At 40.4% G+C, this 19,895-nt stretch overlaps 1 protein-coding gene across 2 annotated transcripts in view; it reads left to right on the top strand.

Moving 5' to 3' along the window:
- Window positions 1–1,892: 1,892 nt before the first annotated feature.
- Window positions 1,893–19,895, top strand: part of LOC124038256 (phosphatidylinositol 3,4,5-trisphosphate 3-phosphatase and dual-specificity protein phosphatase PTEN-like) — a 31,048-nt gene continuing 13,045 nt past the window's right edge. For both annotated transcript variants that reach the window (XM_046353887.1, XM_046353888.1), the window contains exon 1: window positions 1,893–2,894. In XM_046353887.1, the coding sequence (XP_046209843.1) occupies window positions 2,816–2,894 (79 nt within the window). In that variant the 5' untranslated portion in view covers window positions 1,893–2,815. The remainder of the gene's footprint in view (window positions 2,895–19,895) is intronic.

Raw genomic sequence — 19,895 nt, forward strand, 5'->3', positions numbered from 1 at the left:
CATTGAGTGTCATGAGAAAAAGCAGTATTTATATTTAATAGAACTTCATAGGTTTAATTTAAAACGTGTAGTTTATTCTAACTGAACACATTCACTGTGCCTTACTCAAAAGTATGTTTATTTATTTATTTTATTTAACCTTTATTTAACCAGGTAGGCTCGTTGAGAACAAGTTCTCATTTGCAACTGCGACCTGGCCAAGATAAAGCAAAGCAGTGTGACACAGACAACAGTTACACATGGAGTAAACAATAAACAAGCCAATAACACAAACAAGTCAATGACACAGTAGAAAAAATAAACTCTATATACAGTGTGTGCAAAAGGCATGAGGAGGTAGGCAATAAATAGGCCATAGGAGCGAATAATTACAATTTAGTAGATTAACACTGGAGTGACAAATGAGCAGATGATGTGCAAGTAGTGATACTGGTGTGAAAAAGAGCAGAAAATAAAATAAAATAAAAACAGCATGGGGATGAGGTAGGTAGATTGGGTGGGCTATTTACAGATGGACTATGTACAGCTGCAGTGATCGGTTAGCTGCTCAGATAGTTGATGTTTATAGTAGGTGAGGGAAATAAAAGTCTCCAACTTCAGTGATTTTTGCAATTTGTTCCAGTCACTGGCAGCAGAGAACTGGAAAGAAAGGCGGCCAAATGAGGTGTTGGCTTTTGGGATGATCAGTGAGATATACCTGCTGGAACGTGTGCTACGGGTGGGTGTTGTTATCGTGACCAGTGAACTGAGATAAGGCGGAGCTTTACCTAGCATAGACTTATAGATGGCCTGGAGCCAGTGGGCGAAAAACATGTAGCAAGGGCCAGCCGCCTACAACATATTGGGTGGGCTATTTACAGATGGACTATGTACAGCTGCAGTGATCGGTTAGCTGCTCAGATAGTTGATGTTTATAGTAGGTGAGGAAATAAAGTCTCCAATCAGTGATTTTTTGTAATTTGTTCCAGTATAGTAGAGAACTGGAAAGAAAGGCGGCCAAATGAGGTGTTGGCTTTTGGGATGATCAGTGAGATATACCTGCTGGAACACGGGTGGGTGTTGTTTCAGTGAATGAGATTTACCTAGCAGACTTATAGATGGCCTGGAGCCAGTCGAAAAACTGCGCAAGGGGTCGCAGTGGTGGGTGTCTATGTCCAAAAAGGAAAACGGGATAAAATGTGTATTGTAATGTCTTGTCAATGGCTATGTGGGTAAAACTTATGCAAAGTATGTCTGGGTCAAAGTTATCACCTCAGAAGAGGAGACATTTCAATTCAAGGGCACCGTTTCTTCTGAGACACCACCAAAATCTGAACCAAACCATGTCTAAAAACCTATAAACATCGAATATAAGTCATCATCATCCCCATTGTAAACATCAGGTGAACAGTTTGTTCCATTTGATCCAGTCAAATTTAGACACTGGTGAGTGACAGTATGTTGTTTTGAAAGAATTAAAATAGCACTGTAGGCCTATAGTTCTAGTCCTGACACTCCCATGAGACTGGGTGGAAGCGGAGGACGTTTCCCCTCAAGTCTTCACCATCAGAACAGTTTTTCTACCTATCAGTTGGCCTTTCATCCTAAACTTCAGGCAGGGAAAGTTGGTCTAAGCCTTTGAATTGAGCAGATAATATGTTTGCCGTTATTTGTATCTAGGAATACAACTGATAGACACCCCTACTTCCACACCCCACTCTAGTCACACACACACAAACAGAGATATCCCCCCTGACAATTCAAGGACTCAATTGGCCCACATGGATAAATGCAATAAGGTACACTAGAAGCGAAAAAATGACATGTTGGAAACGTTCATAATTACAAAAACACGTGATCACTTTGACAGAGGAGAGACTTGCATGAGCTCTGATGTGTCCTTCCGCTGCCAACAAAAGAACTAGCTAGCCGACTACAAAAAAACGGCAATCGGAAAAACGTACACTGTAAATCTTCTGCAATGAAACAGCTTTTCTAAGAATTCACATGTATTTATTTAATATAAACTTTTTTTATTTCTAGATCTATATATTTGTGGCGGTAGGATATATATATTTTAAACCTCTACATATATATATATTTTTCCTCCGTTGGAAGCCATGATGGAAGCGTGAGAGAAACGCAAAAAGAAGATGCTTCCTGGGACATATGTCAAACGAGTCTGTGCAAATCTTTGGTCTTTGTATAGCCATTATACATGCACATTGGAGCCTGACACTTTTTCGCGTGTATTTTGGCAATCCATCGGCGAAGATGTTGATTCGCTAGGGGGTTTTTGGATTTTTTAAAAAGTGGGTAGCTATTGCAGCTCGCTAGATGGCTAGCTAAGTCTGAGTGGATACGGTAACTAATTACTGCTGGGCTTTCCAAAGGCCGGTAGACTTCAAATTCGAGCGAGCGCCGGAGAGTTATCTCCTCGCTGGTCGGTCAATCACGGCGGCTTCGGTAGATCAAGAGATTCGGACCGTCTTATGCCTTACGGTTGGGCGGGAGGATTATTGTATGTATTTTTCAAGGGGGAGTTGCAAGACAAATTCCAGTATTGGGAAAGTTTGGCCTGCGCGGAAGAGCAGAGCAAGGCCCGTCTCTATGATCCAGAGAAAAAGCCATTCCAGCTAGCTAACGCGTTAATCCTACTCACGACGACGACCACTGCTGGCTTGTCTCACTGCGAGGAAGGAGCTGCAAAATCAAAAAAGCAAAGGGCGATCGAGAGGCAAAGCCACTGCAAACCGAAGCAACGGCAGCTAGCTAACTTTTCATAATTTGGAACCCCACAGACTCCTGTCACTAGCCAGCAAGCTAGTTAGCTACAATGGCTGCGATAATAAAAGAAATGGTCAGCCGGAACAAAAGGAGATACCAGGAGGATGGGTTCGACTTGGATTTAACATGTATCCTTTTCTTAAATAACTAACGTTATCATACAGTAAACTAGCTAACTAGCCACGTTAGTACACCTACTGTTGTCAATGGAATATCGTTTATTGCTAACTAACGTTAAGGAAGCTAGCTGGCTAATGTTTGCTAATTTATTGATACGACAGAATAGAAAGCATGTTTGAAAGGTGATGTGGAGCTGTCAAATGTCACGAGGTTAAGTTACTACACATCTTTATAGTGTTAATGTTCCCACACAGCCATATCCCCATGTTACAGTACTTGTTTACATTAGACAGACGGACATAGCCTAGGCGGCCTCCTTTTTATATTTAGCTAGCCAAGTTAGCTATGTAGTGTGCAAGAAACTGGGAAGGAAGTGTATTTCCTCAACTGGAGGCACACGTAGTGTATGGATCTGTGCAACACTTTAGCAGTTAAAAAAATCTATATTTCTCGCACACATGAAAGATAAGGGGCATATCAGCGTCTTTCGAAAGCTTTTTAGGAAGCGATGATTATTGATGAATCTAAACGTTGGAAGAGTGTCGGAATTGTAGTTCACATGGAGCCAACCGTGGGCGAATGCAACCGCTGAAAACCCTACATACAGAAAAGGGTTTAAGAGCTTGGTTCCGATTAGCAGCCTGTCAATATTACATAACTTTATTGGTTACAAATAGTCCATCTCTAGACATGACTACTTTTCCATTAGGTAGCTACTGTAGCTTGCTAAAGTAAAACGTGGTTTCTCATTTGACAGTGCAGGGAAGATGGTTGGCTGCGTTATTAATTTGACAGTGCAGGGAAGATGGTTGGCTGCGTTATTAATTTGACAGTGCAGGGAAGATGGTTGGCTGCGTTATTAATTTGACAGTGCAGGGAAAATGGTTGGCTGCGTTATTAATTTGACAGTGCAGGGAAAATGGTTGGCTGCGTTATTAATTTGACAGTGCAGGGAAGATGGTTGGCTGCGTTATTAATTTGACAGTGCAGGGAAAATGGTTGGCTGCGTTATTAATTTGACAGTGCAGGGAAAATGGTTGGCTGCGTTATTAATTTGACAGTGCAGGGAAGATGGTTGGCTGCGTTATTAATTTGACAGTGCAGGGAAGATGGTTGGCTGCGTTATTAATGTTTTCTCATCTAGCTATGAGGCATCAAACTAACTAGTGAACCTAGCTATTGATCAGCTAACTAATAACACATAGAGGCTGCATTTACACAGGCAGCCCAATTTATATATTTTGCCCAATTATGAGCAATGGGTCAGAATTTGGCTAGTGTGTAAATGCAGCCTGACAGTTCTGGCACTATGGCCCAGAGGCCAATTTTATCATGGATTTAATTATTTGGCATGTTGGGAAGCAATCAATTGAATGTTTAAGACCATGCAATGCACCTTTCAAATGTCCTGCTATCCTGATTGAAAGATACAAAATATGGTCTCATGAATTGGTCAATCTTGCGCCATGTGCTGCTAGCTGTCAAATGTGATCTAAATTAGGGTAGTGGTAATTTATCTGGCATCCTTGGTTAAAAAATATTTGAAGAACACTAGCGAATTCCAAAAGGGCCTCAATTCAGTTCTTTATGCACATGTTATAATTGAGAAGATCTTAACCCAACCCCCTTCAAAAGACACACCAACATATACAGGTTGCGGGGGGGTGTAAGTGTCTTGCTCAAGGGCACAACGGTAGGCAATGGCATCTAGGATTTGATACTAGCAAACCTCCGGTTGCAAGCTCACTTCACTAAATATTTTTCCAGTCGGACCCGGAATCCAATAGGCAATATCCCGGATGCTGGCTCCCCTCTCCAACCGCTAAGCTACCTGCCGCCCCACATTCACACTAATCATTTCTAGAGGTTAACTTCAGAACATGCGCATATATACTGTCAAGTGAAGTTTGTCATCTAGACCTATATCCATTTTGTTAACCCATAGGATGGTAGTCCCTTGCAGCACATCTCAAACCTGGCCAACCTGGCCCTGATATTGAAGACCAGTTCAAGCGAGTGCACTGAACGGGCGTGTGCTTGGAATCAGCTCGGTATGGTAAAATACCTTGGCAGAGGAAAATGCTGGAGCAACGACGGAAGACTGTCTTACAAGCTGACATCAAAGGTCAAGTTGTGACATCTTCTACCTGGCTGTTTTTTAAAATGTATATTTTAATGTGTTTTGACACTTGAGTTCATGTTGGAAATCAGGGGAGACAGGTAAATGGGGGCGAGACGGTGGGAAGGGTGGACACGGATTGAACCCTGATCAAACGACTGAAGTATTGCATTCATTTCATAGTTTTCTCTGTTGACATGGATAATGTGCAGAATATTTGGAGAATGGTGATGCCTTTCAGAACAACTTACGCTGAAAAAAAGTATAAAAACAACATGTGAAAAGTGTTAGATGTTTCATGAGCTGAAATAAAAGATCCCAGAAATGTTCCATATGCACAAAAGGCTTATTTCTCTAAAATGTTGTGAACAAATTTTTTAACATCTGTTAGTGAGCATTTCTCCATTGCCAAGATAATCCACCCACCTGACAGGTGTGGCATATCAAGAAGCTAATTAAACAGCATGATCATTATACAGGTGCACCTTGTCCTGGGGACAATATAAGGCCACTAAAATGTGTGGTTTTTGTCACACAACTCAATGCCACAGATGTCTCAAGTTTTGAGGCAGTGTGCAATTGCCATGCCGGCTGAAGGAATGTCCACCAGAGCTGTTGCCAGAGAATGTTAATTTCTCTACCATAATCGTTTTAGAGAATTTGGCGGTGTGTCCAACCGGTCTCACAACAACAGACCAGGTGTATTTGCTGATATTAACGTTGTGGTTATGGTATGGGCAGGCATAAGCTACAGACAATGAACCGATTGCATTTTATTGATGGCAAAATGAATGCACAGAGATACTGTGACGAAGTCCTGAGGCCAATTGCCATGCCATTCATCTGCCGCCGTTACCTTATGTTTCAGCATGATCATGCATGGCTCTGTCGCAAGGATCTGTACAGAATTCCTGGAAGCTGAAAATGTCCCAGTTCTTCCATAGCCTGCATATTTACCAGACATGTCACCCATTGAGCAAGTTTGGGATGCTCTGGATGAACATGTACAACAATGTGTTCCTGTTCCCAGCAACTTCGCACAGTCATTGAAGAGGAGTGGGACAACATTCCACCGGCCACAATCAACAGCATGATGAACTCTATGCAAAGGAGATGTGTTGTGCTGCATGAGGCAAATGGTTGTCACACCAGACACGGACTTGTTTTCTGATCTATCCCCTACTTTTCTTTTAAGGTATCTGTGACCAACAGATCCATATCTGTATTCCTAGTCACATGAAATCCATGAATTAGGGCCTAATGAAAAATATTTAATTTGACTGATATCCTTATGAACTGTAACTCAGTAAAATCTTTGAGATTGTTTCATATTGCGTTTTATATTTTTGTTCAGTATAGTTCAGAGGCTAATGGCAGTCCCTACAGGATTTCAGTGTCTCTTTTTGATATTTGCGGGTAAAAATGCTTGATATTTCTGAAGCAATTCAGACATTTTCAATAGCAATTTGGGACGATTGTGTCCATTTTGTCAAGTGCTGATGGGGGAGGGCAGTTTGGCTTGACTGAACCATTCATTTTCTGCAGTAAAAGTTCATTGGTTAAAGGCCCTCTTTTTGTAATTCTACGTTCAGACAGTTTTATGCGGTAATGATGCACCGATATGACATTTTTGGCCAATAGCGGTATCCAATATTTTCCTTGCCAAAAAAAACAATACCGTTAACTGATAATTAAAATTTTAGTGGCCTTTTAAGCATTCTAGTACAGTTAAATAGTTAACACACACACATGAAAGCATCGGTTTAAGGCACTGCATCACAGTGCAAGAGGCGTCACTACAGTCCCTGGTTCGAATCCATGCTGTATCACATTCGGCCGTGATTGGGAGTCCCATAGGGCAGTGCACAATTGGCCCAGCGTCATCCGGGTTTGGCTAGGGTAGGCCGTCTTTGTAAATAAGAATTTGTTCTGAACTGACTTGCCTAGTTAAATAAAGGTTCCACACACACACCATACTGACCAAAAAGTTATTTTGTTGGCATTTACATATGTCCCCATTACCAGTAAAACACAATCAAAACCTATTTATTTTACTTACTTGCTGTGCTGTTTCATTGTTCAGTCGTTTCATTCTCAACCAGGATTTCTATGGAACACTGTTTGGGTCTTTGCATATCAATAAAGATACATGTCAAATAACACTATTTGACATGTTAAATAAGCTTGTTGCCCAATCAGAATATGACTGCACTTCACATAATAATGTAATGCGATCATATTTTTGTACACATATATTACACATTGATTACACTCTCACTCGTATTTCATATGTCACAACGATTCATCAATACGTATGCTAAGATACTGGTAAAGTTGTCTTGCACACCTACAGTGCTGTTCATAAAAAGAAGCTAGCTAGCTCAAGGATGCAAATAATGTTCTTCCCCAAAAACATAGCTACTGAAACAGATGTCTTTTTGCTATCGTTAGCTAGCTAACTATATAGCTAGGTGTCATCTAAAATAACCCTAATTTATAAGACAGTTATTTGATTTATGGTGGTCAGACCCATCTATGTGAAGCTAGCCACAATAAGGATTAACAACAATAGTGGACTTTGCGATTAGCCTTCAAAATAAAAGTATGTCATTGACAGTGATGCAAATTAATACAAATAGTAGAAGTATGCCATAATTGAGTAGATCAAGCTAATCGAGTTTGGAATGTTATATGCACCTGTACATAGCCCATATGTAAATAGCCCACCCAACTAACTCATCCCCCATATTGTTATATTATTTTTTCTGCTTCTTTACACCCCAGTATCTCTACTTGCACATTCATCTTCTGCACATCTATCACTCAAGTGTTTAATTGCTAAATTGTAATTATTTTGCCACTGTGGCCTATTTATTGCCTTACCTCCCTAATCGTATCTCATTTGCACACACTGTATATAGACTTCCTATTGTGTTATTGACTGTACGTTTGTCTATTCCATGTGTAACTGTGTTTGTCTCTTTGCTTTATCTTGGCCAGGTCGCAGTCGTAAATGAGAACTAGTTCACAACTGGCCTACCTGGTTAAATAAAGGTTAAATAAATTTAATAAATATATAAAAATCAACAAAAGATAATAATTTGTTAATTTGACAAATCAATTAATCACACTGGATGTATTATACTTTAGAATTGCATTGGGGGCATACTTATTTCACTGTACAGTCTAACCTATGTATTGTGGATCAATGCCATGGGTTATCAGTCTACTCAGTGACACCCAGAGAACATTAGCATCATAGCTCTTATTGCACGGCTGTGAATCAACTGTGAATTGAGCCACATTTATTGTCAACCTATGTGTATTGAACACTATTCCAGAGGAAAAACAATACTGTATGGATGTCTTGGAGTCTGATAACTCGGAGGAGGACGTTGGGAAAAAATATTGAATATTGAGTATATTGTTACCCAATTTCGTTGATCCCCAATCCTTCGGTAAAGCTGTACAGTGCACTATGAATGTCAATACACACAATAGGCTGACTGAGGAGGTGATTTCACAGTCACAGTCCCGTGATAATAGCTACAATGCTAATATTTGCCGAAACTCTTCACAGTTCTGTGGGGGTCACCGAGTAGGCTGATACCCCATTTCATTGCTTCACATTCCAACCTTGTTTAACATTGTCTTGCCTAATATGGCATGGTTCCACCAATTTGTAACCTCCTGCATCACTTTCAAAGAGGTACTTTTATTTTGAAGGCAAACTGAAAATTTGACTTGTGCCTAATCCTTATAGCTTCACAACACATAACCCGGTCAGGTCGAACCTCACTAGCCAGATGAAGCTAGCTGGCATGCTTATAACGTTAGCTTTGGGCAACAGGGTTAAGTAGCTGGCTAGGTATTTATTTTCATGAACTGAAGTTCAATTTCAGTAGGCAAACAACAAGTGGCTACCTAGCCAATACTTACTCACAAGGATTCCCAAATCATTGCTAAGAATAGTGAAAATGAGTGCAGTTTCTACTGGTCATTGTTTTCAGGCTGGTTGTACTGGTGCTAGCAAGGTAACAAGCTAAAGCTAGCTAGCTACCCCAGAAGTTGCTGTCGAACAAATAATGCTTTATTACCAAAGCGGTATTGTAAACACATCGTTTGTGGCTGGTGTTTGCTTGTTTGCATACTTTTTTGTATACTTTTTTGTACAGCTTTGACAGTGCTACTGATAGTAGTGGTGGCACTTGGCTTGCAGGTGCAAATTCAGAACACAACATTCTATAATAGAACTGTGTTATTTGACTTGTCAAATTTTAAGCTTATTTAACAAAGTGTTATTTGACGTGTATCTTTTTTGACATGCAAAGACCCAAATGGCGTTACATAGTATGTCGTGAATCTAATAGCAGTGACACTATTACTGTGTAATTCCGGTTAGGCAACATCTGAAAAATAGCGCGCTTGTTAGTGTGTACCTGTGCTCGACTAGTCACGAAAGCCAACATCGCCCACGGCAGAGAACGATTGATTGTCAAGGGCAATGCATTCCATTATCTTGGCGTTAATGGATTTCGCTTTTGAGTTGTCTTGCGGAAATGTTCTTAATCTTTCAAATAACTGCTCGACTTGACTGCTTGATCCACACAGCAGGCGTTGTGGTCTAGGTTAGGAATGCTGTGTTGCACGTGTAGCACAAACTTTTACGTGGCGTCATTACATCATGTACCTACGTTATATAGGTATGCACATCAGCTTTGATGTCGGTTTTTCACATCAGGCCGATACCGATGCTGGCATTTTTAGCTAATATCGTCCAATTCCGATATGTTCACCAACTATATCGTTTATCCCTAGATAATAGTGCAGGGATTGTTCAAATTCCAAGCCGTCATAAATATGCAGGGCTTTGTTGATTAAAAATAAATAAAGGGACTGTACACACCTTATCTATTGTGTGGTAGGTGTTTAGCCTATGAACTGGCTATACATGTGACGGTTTACTGGGGAATTTGTTCAGTTAACCTTCTTGTGTGACTGAGCAAATGGTCCCATAGTCTGTGTTGGGGTAGGCTATATAGTATTGAAATGTAAAGAGACCGTTTTGCTGTAACGTTTTATCGGATTTGGCATGTTGTCTTAAAGCAATATAGGCATTTTGCAGTTATGTAATGCAGTATAAGAGTTCTGGGAACAATCCTTAAAGCACCAGTGATATTGTATCAGCAATGCTGCCTGTGAGGGCTCTTCTCTAACCCACCACCTTTCCATTTTCCATAGCACCCTTTCTTTCCTGCATTCTCCACCCTAACACTTCCCATATCATTTGCTCTCTTTCCCGCTCCTCTCTTTATCTCTTTTCCACGTTTTCCCCATCTACTCTCACTCTTTTTCTGGTGCTCCCAGCTGTGGAGTTGGCTAGAATAGGGCCCTATAAAATTCAACAATATTCAATATGTATTGTAGGTAATTAATGACATTTGTCATAAGACATTAACAAAATGCATCAGTGATTTGTATTTTCCTGCAAAGTTTTGAAACTGCACAGAATGTGTGCGCATGTCTACACTTTGTGTAGCCGTTAACGATGATGCTAATGATATCGGTCTTCTGGTAAACATGCAAAGGCTTTCCAAAAAACTTTCTCAATTAAATGTCGCCTGGCAGAATGATATCATGATTTTTTGCATCAATCCAGTGTCCATTTGTTTTGAAAACTCTGCAGTCACATGAGTACTACAGAAACATTGCTAACCAAACAACGGTTTGTTGCTGGTTGGTGAAAAACTAAAATGTAATCCGGCAGAAATTAAAAGAGATTTTATAGGGCCCTACTAGAGCAGAGATGAGGAAGGACCGCTGAAAACTCCAGAGCGTTTCCGTCTGGGGTCCTGCATGTGCGTTTCGTCGCAGCTGCAGAATGCCATTCCCCCCTGCTCCCTGGGATGTAACTACCCTGGGAGCTTTTTAAACACTTAGTCAGAGTGCAATGATTTTGCCCGTAGGACCTGAGACGTAGGTTGTAACCCCGGACATTATTTCCGGGGTGTGAAAAGGAAGGCCCGAAAAATTGTTAGACTTAGGTGGCTGGAGCCTAACAGAATGGCTACACAGACTGAGATGATCCTTGTATGTTATTTACATTTCTGGCCTATCTCTAGGCTCACTCACAGGACTCTACACACAATATGCACACATATAGATACTGACTCTCACATACACATATTTAGCAGATGTTAGTGAAATGCTTGTGTTCCTAGCTCCAACAGTGCAGTAGTATCTAACACTTCACAACAATACACTCATCCAGAAGGCGAGGTCAGTGCAGGTGCATCAAAGCTGGGACCGAGGGACTGAAAAACAGCATTCTATCTCAAGGCCATCAGACTGTTAAACAGCCATCACTGAGTGGCTGAGTGGCTTCTGACAACATACTGACTCAAATCTCTAGCCACTTTAATAATTAAAGATTGGATGTAATACATGTATCACTGGTCACAGTATATCTCGTATGTATATACTGTACTCTATACCATCTACTGCGTCTTGCCTATGCCCGCACGGCCATCGCTCATCCATATATTTCTATGTACATATTCTTATTCATTCCTTTACACTTGTGTGTATACGGTAGTTGTAAAATTGTTAGGTTACTTGCTGTATATTACTGCACGGTCGGAACTAGAAGCAAAAGTATTTCGCTACACTCGCATTAACATTTGCTAACCATGTGTGTTTGACCAATAAAATTGGATTTGATTTGACATCTGAAAGTAAAATAATGGAATTAAGAAATATATGCATATTAGATAGAGCAATGTTGGAGTGGTGTTGACTAAAATACAGTAGAATAGAATACAGTGTATAGAGATGAGAACTAAAGCCGTATGTAAACATTATTAAACTGTATGTATATAGGGCAGCAGCCTCTAAGGTGCAGGTTTGCATAACCGGGTGGAAGCCGGCTAGTGATGGCTATCTAACAGTCTGATGGCCTTGAAATCTTAACAGTTTTCAGTCTCTCGGTTCCAGCTTTGATGCACCTGTACTGACCTCGCCTTCTGGACGATAGCGGGGTGAACAGCACGTGGCTCGGGTGATTAATGTCCTTTGATCTTTCTGGCCTTCCTGTGACATCGGGTGCTGTAGCTGTCTTGGAGGGCAGGTAATTTGCCCCTGGTGATGTGTTGGGCAGACCGCACCACCATCTGGCGAGCCCTTCAGATGCGGGTCGGTGCAGTTGCCATAGCAGGCAGTGATATAGCCCGACAGGATGCTCTCAATTGTTCATCTGAAAAAGGGTCTTAGGGGCCAAGCCACATTTCTGCAGCCTCCTGAGGTTGAAGAGGCACTGTTGCACCTTCTTCACCACACTGTCTGTACATTGTTTGTATTCTGCCATATTCCTTGTCATTTTACCATTGTTAAATGCAGTAGTTCACGCTCTCAGTGTTGCGCGAATGCATCTATCTATGGTTTCTAGTTTGGGTTGGTTTTAATAGTCACAATGGGTACAACATCTCCTATACACTTTCTGATGAACTCAGTCACCGTATCCATGTATTTGTCTTTGGTATTCTCAGAGGCTACCCGAAAAATATTCCCAGTCCGTGTAATCAAAACAATCTTGAAAAATGGATTCCAATTGGTCAGACCAGTGTTGAATAGACCTTATCATGGGTACTTCCTGTTTCTGGCTATAGGAAGGGAGGAGCAAAATGGAGTCGTGATCAGATTTTCCGACGGTAGGACGGGGGAGGCCCTGGAAGGCATTTCAAAAAGTTGAGTAGCACTCTTCCAAAGTTTTTCCAACGTGAGTACTACAGTCAATATGTTGATAGAGCTTCGGTAGCGTGTTCCTCAAATTTGCTTTGTTAAAATCCCCAGATACAATAAATGTGGCCTCAGGATATGTGGTTTCCAGTTTGCATAAAAGTCCAGTGTAGTTCTTTGAGGGCCATCATGGAATCGGTTTGAGGGGGAATATACACGGCTGTGACTAACCAAAGATTATTTTCTTGGGAGGTGAACAAAAGAACTTGAGTTTCTGTATGTTATCACAATCACACCATGAGTAGTTAATCATGAAACATACACCTCCGCCTTTCTTCTTCCCTGAGAGTTCTTTATTCCTGTCAGCGCAATGTACTGAGAACACAGCTGGCTATATGGACGGGGACAGTATATCCCAAGAGAGACATGCTTCCTTAAAACAGAGAATGTTACTATCACTGATGTCTCTAGAAGGAGATCCTCACCTTGAGCTCATCTACTTTATTATCCAGAGACTGAACATTAGCGAGTAATATACTCAGAAGTGGTGGATGGTGTGCACGCCTCCTGAGTCGGACTAGAAGTCCACTCTGAATACATCTTCTCTGCTGGTGGTTTTGGAGCAGCCTTTTGAATAGTTAAAATTCGCTTTGGGGTACCAACAAAGGATCCAATTAGGGAAATATTCTGTATTCCTGGTCGCAATGCTGGTGAGTTACTGCCGCTATGATATCCAAATGCTATTTCCGGCTGTATGCAATAACACCAAAACAATTCTGGACTAATAATGTAAGAAATAACACACAAGAAAAACAAAATACTACAAAGCTGCTACTGTCATCTTGCAGGGATACTGGAGTAACTCATACAATCACCATTTATGCAGCTGCTTTTCTTTTTATTATATATCCTGATGCCTAGTTACCTTACCCCTATACATATCTACCTCATACTACACCAGTATCACTGCAAATTGTAAATATGGTATTGGAACCGACCCTGTATATAGCGTCTTCTTTTCTCGTGTTCTCATTTTTGTTTATGTGTTTTTGTTCTACCTTCCGTTGAGTTTAGTGTTAAATTGAAATAGATTACTGAATTGTTGGGTTTGAGGCATGAAAACCCCAATTTGGCCCAGTTAAATTTGATCTTGTGTTAATTACATTTACAGATCCTGCCATAGTATTGTTTGTGTGCATGCACTATGCAGAAATGAGATACAGCTTAAGTGAGTGAAATGATCACCTTTCGCACCAGAGCTGTCAGTGGTGTGCGTCAAATCTTTAAGACAAGTTTTAAAATAATTTGCGCTCAAAGAAGTTCTGATAGAAACGAAGGCGACAGGGTATCCAATTAGAACTGTTCAGCTTTCTATTTCTGACACCGTAACACAGGAAATGTACTAAAAGGGTGCCCTTTTGTCAGTGGTTAAAGTGAAAAATCCCACCGCTTATGTTGCATGCAGGCTTCAGGATGACAGTTACAGGCAGGAGTTAATATGTGCAATTCAAAAATTGATGGACATATAATTGATGGAAATTGATGGACATGTACAGTTGAAGTCGGAGGTTTACATACACTTTAGCCAAATACATTTAAAGTTTTTCACAATTCCTGACATTTAATCCTAGTAAAAATTTTAATAATAATAATAGTAGAGAGAATTATTTATTACAGCTTTTATTTCTTTCATCGCATTCCCAGTGAGTCAGAAGTTTATGTGCACTCAATTCGTATTTCATAACTTGGGTCAAACGTTTCAGGTAACCTTCCACAAGCTTCCCACAATAAGCTCGGTGAAGTTTGGCCCATTCCTTCTGACAGGGCTGGTGTAACGGAGTCAGGTTTGTAGGCCTCCTTGCTCTCACACGCTTTTTCAGTTCTGCCCACTTTCTATAGGATTGAGGTCAGGACTTTGTGATTGCCACTCCAATACCTTGACTTTGTTGACTTTGTTGTCCTTAAGCCATTTTGCCACAACTTTGGAAGTATGCTTGGGGTCATTTTCCATTTAGAAAACCCATTTGCGACCAAGCTTTTACCTTCTGACTGATGTCTTGAGATGTTGCTTCAATATATCCACATAATTTTCCATGCTCATGATGCCATCTATTTTGTGAAGTGCACCAGTCCCTCCTGCAGCAAAGCACCCCCACAACATGATGCTGCCACCCCCGTGCTTCATGGTTGGGATGGTGTTCTTCGGCTTGCAACCTCCCCCTTTTTCCTCCAATCTTAACGATGGTCATTACGGCCAAACAGTTCTATTTTTGTTTCATCAGACCAGAGGACATTTCTCCAAAGAGTACAATCTTTGTCCCCATGTGCAGTTGAAAACTGTAGTCTGGCTTTTTCATGGCAGTTTTGGAGCAGTGGCTTCTTCCTTGCTGAGCTGCCTTTCAGGTTATGTCGATATAGGACTTGTTTTACTGTGGGTATCGATATTTTTGTACCTGTTTCCTCCAGCATCTTCACAAGGTTCTTTGCTGTTGCTGCTTTTCGCACCAAAGTATGTTCATCTCTAGGATACCGAACGCGTCTCCTTCTTGAGCGGTATAACGGCTGCGTGGTCGCATGGTGTTAATACTTGCATACTTTTGTTTGTACAATTGAACGTGGTACCTTCAGACGTTTGGAAATTGCTTCCAAGGATGTACCAGACTTGTGGAGGTCTATAATTTTTGTATGAGTTCTTGGCTGATTTCTTTTGATTTTCCCATGATGTCAAGCAAAACGGCACTGTGTTTGAAAGTAGGCCTTGAAATAAATCCACAGGTACACCTCCAATTGTCTCAAATTATGTCAATTGGCCTATCAGAAGCTTCTAAAGCCATGACATCATTTTCTGGTATTTTACAAGCTGTTTAAAGGCACAGTCAACTTAGTGCATGTAAACTTCTGACCCACTGGAATTGTGATACAGCGGATTATAAGTGAAATAATCTGTCTGTAAACAATTGTTGGAAAATAGTTTGTTAACAAGACATTTGTGACCTAAGTGTATGTGAACTTCCGACTTCAAATGTACAAGGATATGACATTTTTAATCCAGAGACCGATATTTTTCAGTAGTTTAAAAGCTAAAATCCTTTTTTGGTGAAACTGCCACATCCGTTTGTGATATTACAACAGAGGTTACTGCAAACAACAAACAGTCTTTATTTTAAAAAATGTACATCTTTGAACGCGCAATAAAACAGCAGAATATGTACTGCAACCGCTCTGCCTGACGTTCTTTGGCTCTGTTTCATCAACAAAATTTGCACTCAAGGAGTGTCTTGGTTTAGCAGTGCTCCAGACACATTTTCCCCCCTGGTGGCACTGTTGCCCATCACATTTTCAGTTAGTAGCACCAGCCCGTTGATTTGGTCGCCCCAAAACATTTGCTACGTCACGAAATGGAAAAAAGAGCCATAATCTTATAAAGTCATTCACAGTGCTACTGAGATGGTATGATTCAATAAATATTTAATCTAAACCATTGATTGTCATGAATTTTGGGGTTACGATTACCATATTTTTTGCTATATTTTACTTTCAAATTAGGCCTCCGGAAATGCAGTTGTCTTTTATTCAATGGAGATGTGCTTACATATTTTGTGTGAACGCTACAAATAGGCTATCACATAGGCTAATTATTTTCTGGCCAATTCAGCATGTGAGGACGTAGAAACAAACATGTTAGCTAGATCGCTAAATATAATATGCTGTTAGTTACAATGGTTAATCTAATAGTAAATGTAATGTCCTAAAAACCTTTCAGCATGCCTAATCATGTCTCTTTGCCTATGCATTCACCGCAAATGGCACTTTCTAGGGCTTGGCGTTAAGACTGTATTTTACGATATACCGGTATTGATGCAAGGACCGGTTTGGGTTTTTACTTGACCTCCTATATCGGTATTTGAATGTTTGGTTTCTTAAATGTGATATGCCGTGTGTAAGGTCCGCTACTTGAGTCATCGCTCTCCGCTCTCTCTCCATGTTGCTTTCCACACAGACCTAGACCCCGCCTGTGTCACTGAAGGAGCACATTTGTTGTTGCTTGACCATGAGACACTTGCTTTCAGTCTGCATGGTCAATGCAGCATATGCAACAATATTGATGACAATGATGCTGTTTCCACTTTGTGTCTTAACCTCTCTGGGATATTTGGGACGGTAGCGTCCCACCTCAACAACAGCCAGTGAAAGTGCAGGGCAAAAAAATCAAAACAACAGAAATTTCATGTTAAAAAGTCCTCAAGCATACAAGTATTTTACACCATTTTAAAGATACCCTTCTCGTAAATCCAGCCACGGTGTCCGATTTGAAAAAGGCTTTACAGCGAAAGCAAACCGAACGATTATGTTAGGTCAGAAAAACACAGCCATTTTTCCAGCCAAAGAGAGGAGTCACAAAAAGCACAAATAGAGATAAAATTAATCATTAACCTTTGATGATCTTCATCAGATGACACTCATAGGACTTCATGTTACACAATACATGTATGTTTTGTTTGATAAAGTTCAGTAGTTCCAAAACATCCAGTGATTTTGCAGAGAGCCACATCAATTTACAGAAATACTCATCATAAATGTTGATGAAAATACAAGTGTTATGCATGGAACTTTAGATAAACTTCTTTATCTAAAGACTTATTTGCCTGCCATATGAGTTATGTTATACTCACAGACATCATTCAAACAGTTTTAGAAACTTCAGGGTGTTTTCTATCCAAATCTACTAATAATATGCATATGTTAGCAACTGGGCCTGAGTAGCAGGCAGTTTACTCTGGGCACCTTATTCATCCAAGCTACTCAATATTGCCCCCCAGTCCCAAAGAAGTTAATATAAATCCACATTTGTTATATAATTATACTTAATTAGTGTTTGTTTACATCTGCAAACAGCTAGTTTATTTTCTTAGCAAGTTGTGTCTAAATCGTGTTTGCTGCTAATGCTAATTCCTATTTAGCTGGCTAGCTAGCTAATAATGTACTGTCAGACCAAACATAGCTAGCTATACAACCTGATACCAGTGATGGTGTAAGTCTAAATCAGCATGTTTTGTGCAACAGTATCTTCTAAACCAGAGAATTAGGTGAAGCATGATGTTACCAACATGAAGTAGCTAAGAGAGAACATTTTAACGTAGCCTAATATTACAGGGTCCCCTAGGAAACACTGGCCAACACTTAACAATAATTCATCCCTTGCATTTTCACTCTATTCAAAGTGCCCACTATTATATTTTAACTATGGAATTATAATAATCAATATTTTTCCATGATTCCAACATTTCACCCAAGTGTTTACAAATCAAAGTTTATTTGTCACGTGTGCCGAATACAACAGGTATAAGTAGACCTTACAGTGAAATGCTTACTTAGAAGCCCTAACTAACAGTGCAATTTTTAAGTAAGAAATAGGTATTAGGTAAACAATAGATTAAAAGAACTGTAAAATGACAGTGAAAATAACAGTAGCGAGGCTATATATATATGATGTTTTTCATCGGCAGGGACTGGGGAACTGGTCAGAATTGAAGGAATGACGGATGACGCTAAATACACGGAAATTCTTGAGGGAAACCTGTTTCAGTCTTCCAGAGATTTAAGACTGGGGCGAAGGTTCACCTTCCAGCAGGACAATGACCCTAAGCATATTGCTGAAGCAACACTCGAGTGGTTTAAGGGTAAACGTTTAAATGTCTTGGAATGGCCTAGTCAAAGCCCAGACTTCAATTCAATTGAGAATCTGTGGAATCACTTAAAGATTGCTGTACACAAGCGGAACCCATCCAACTTGAAGGAGCTGGAGCAGTTTTGCCTTGAAGAAGGTGCAAAAATCCCAATGGCTAGATGTGCCAAGCTTATGGAGACATACCCCAAGATACTTTAAAAAGAAAATGTTGTTTTTATTTCACCTTTATTTAACCAGGTAGGCCAATTGAGAACAAGTTCTCATTTACAACTGCGACCTGGCCAAGATAAAGCAAAGCAGTGCGACAAAAACAACAACACAGAGTTACACATATACAAACGTACAGTCATTAACACAAAATAAAATAAAAATTGAACATTCTACGTGCGGTGTGTGCAAATGTAGAAGAGTATGGAGGTAGGCAATAAATAGGCCCAAGAAGCGAAAATAATTACAATTTAGCATTAATACTGGAGTGACAGATATGCAGATGATGTGCACGTAGAGATACTGGGTTGCAAATAAGCACACGGGTAAGTAATAATGTAGGGATGAGGTAGTTGGGTGTGGTATTTACAGATCGGCAGTGTACAGGTACAGTGATCTGTAAGCTGCTCAGACAGCTGATGCTTAAATTTAGAGAGGGAGATATAAGACTCCAGATTCAGAGTTTTGCAATTCGTTCCAGTCATTGGCAGCAGAGAACTGGAAGGAAAGGCGGCCAAAGTAAGTGTTGGCTTTGGGGATGACCAGTACCTGCTGGAGCCCGTGCTACCAGTGGGTGTTTCTATGGTGACCAGTGAGCTGAGATAAGGCTTTGGTGATAAACCGATGGCACTGTGATAGACTACTTCCTGTTTGCTGAGTAGTGTTGGGGGCTATTTTGTAAATGACATTGCCGAAGTCAAGGATCGGTAGGATAGTCAGTTTTCCGAGGGTATGTTTGGCGGCATGAGTGAAGGAGGCTTTGTTGCGGAATAGGAAGCCGATTCTAGATTTAATTTTGGATTGGAGATGCTTAATGTGAGTCTGGAAGGAGAGTTTACAGTCTAACCAGACACCTAGGTATTTGTAGTTGTCCACGTATTCTGAACCGTCCAGAGTAGTGATGCTGGTCGGGCGGGCAGGAATCAGTTGAACAGAATGCACTTAGTTTTATTGAAATGGGCTACATTTTCTTCATATTATGCTTCTTTAGACCTGCTTAAAATAAATGATTTATTGTGATGGTGTAAGCTATGTTTAATGGATTTATTAAACTTTTTTAATGTAGATGTTCCAAAGGCACACATCGGTGACTTGTTGGTATGCGTGGAAGCCAGAGATGCGAAATGTGTTTGTTATTAACGGTCAATTAACATAAGACAGGCAGTTATTTGAATGACAATCACCGGCTGACAAAATGTCATGACCGCTACAGCTCTAATCAAAATGCATTTCTTTCCATCTGCTCTTCCACAAGCCTAC

The sequence above is a fragment of the Oncorhynchus gorbuscha genome, linkage group LG06 (assembly GCF_021184085.1).
Source record: "Oncorhynchus gorbuscha isolate QuinsamMale2020 ecotype Even-year linkage group LG06, OgorEven_v1.0, whole genome shotgun sequence".
NCBI lineage: Eukaryota > Metazoa > Chordata > Actinopteri > Salmoniformes > Salmonidae > Oncorhynchus > Oncorhynchus gorbuscha.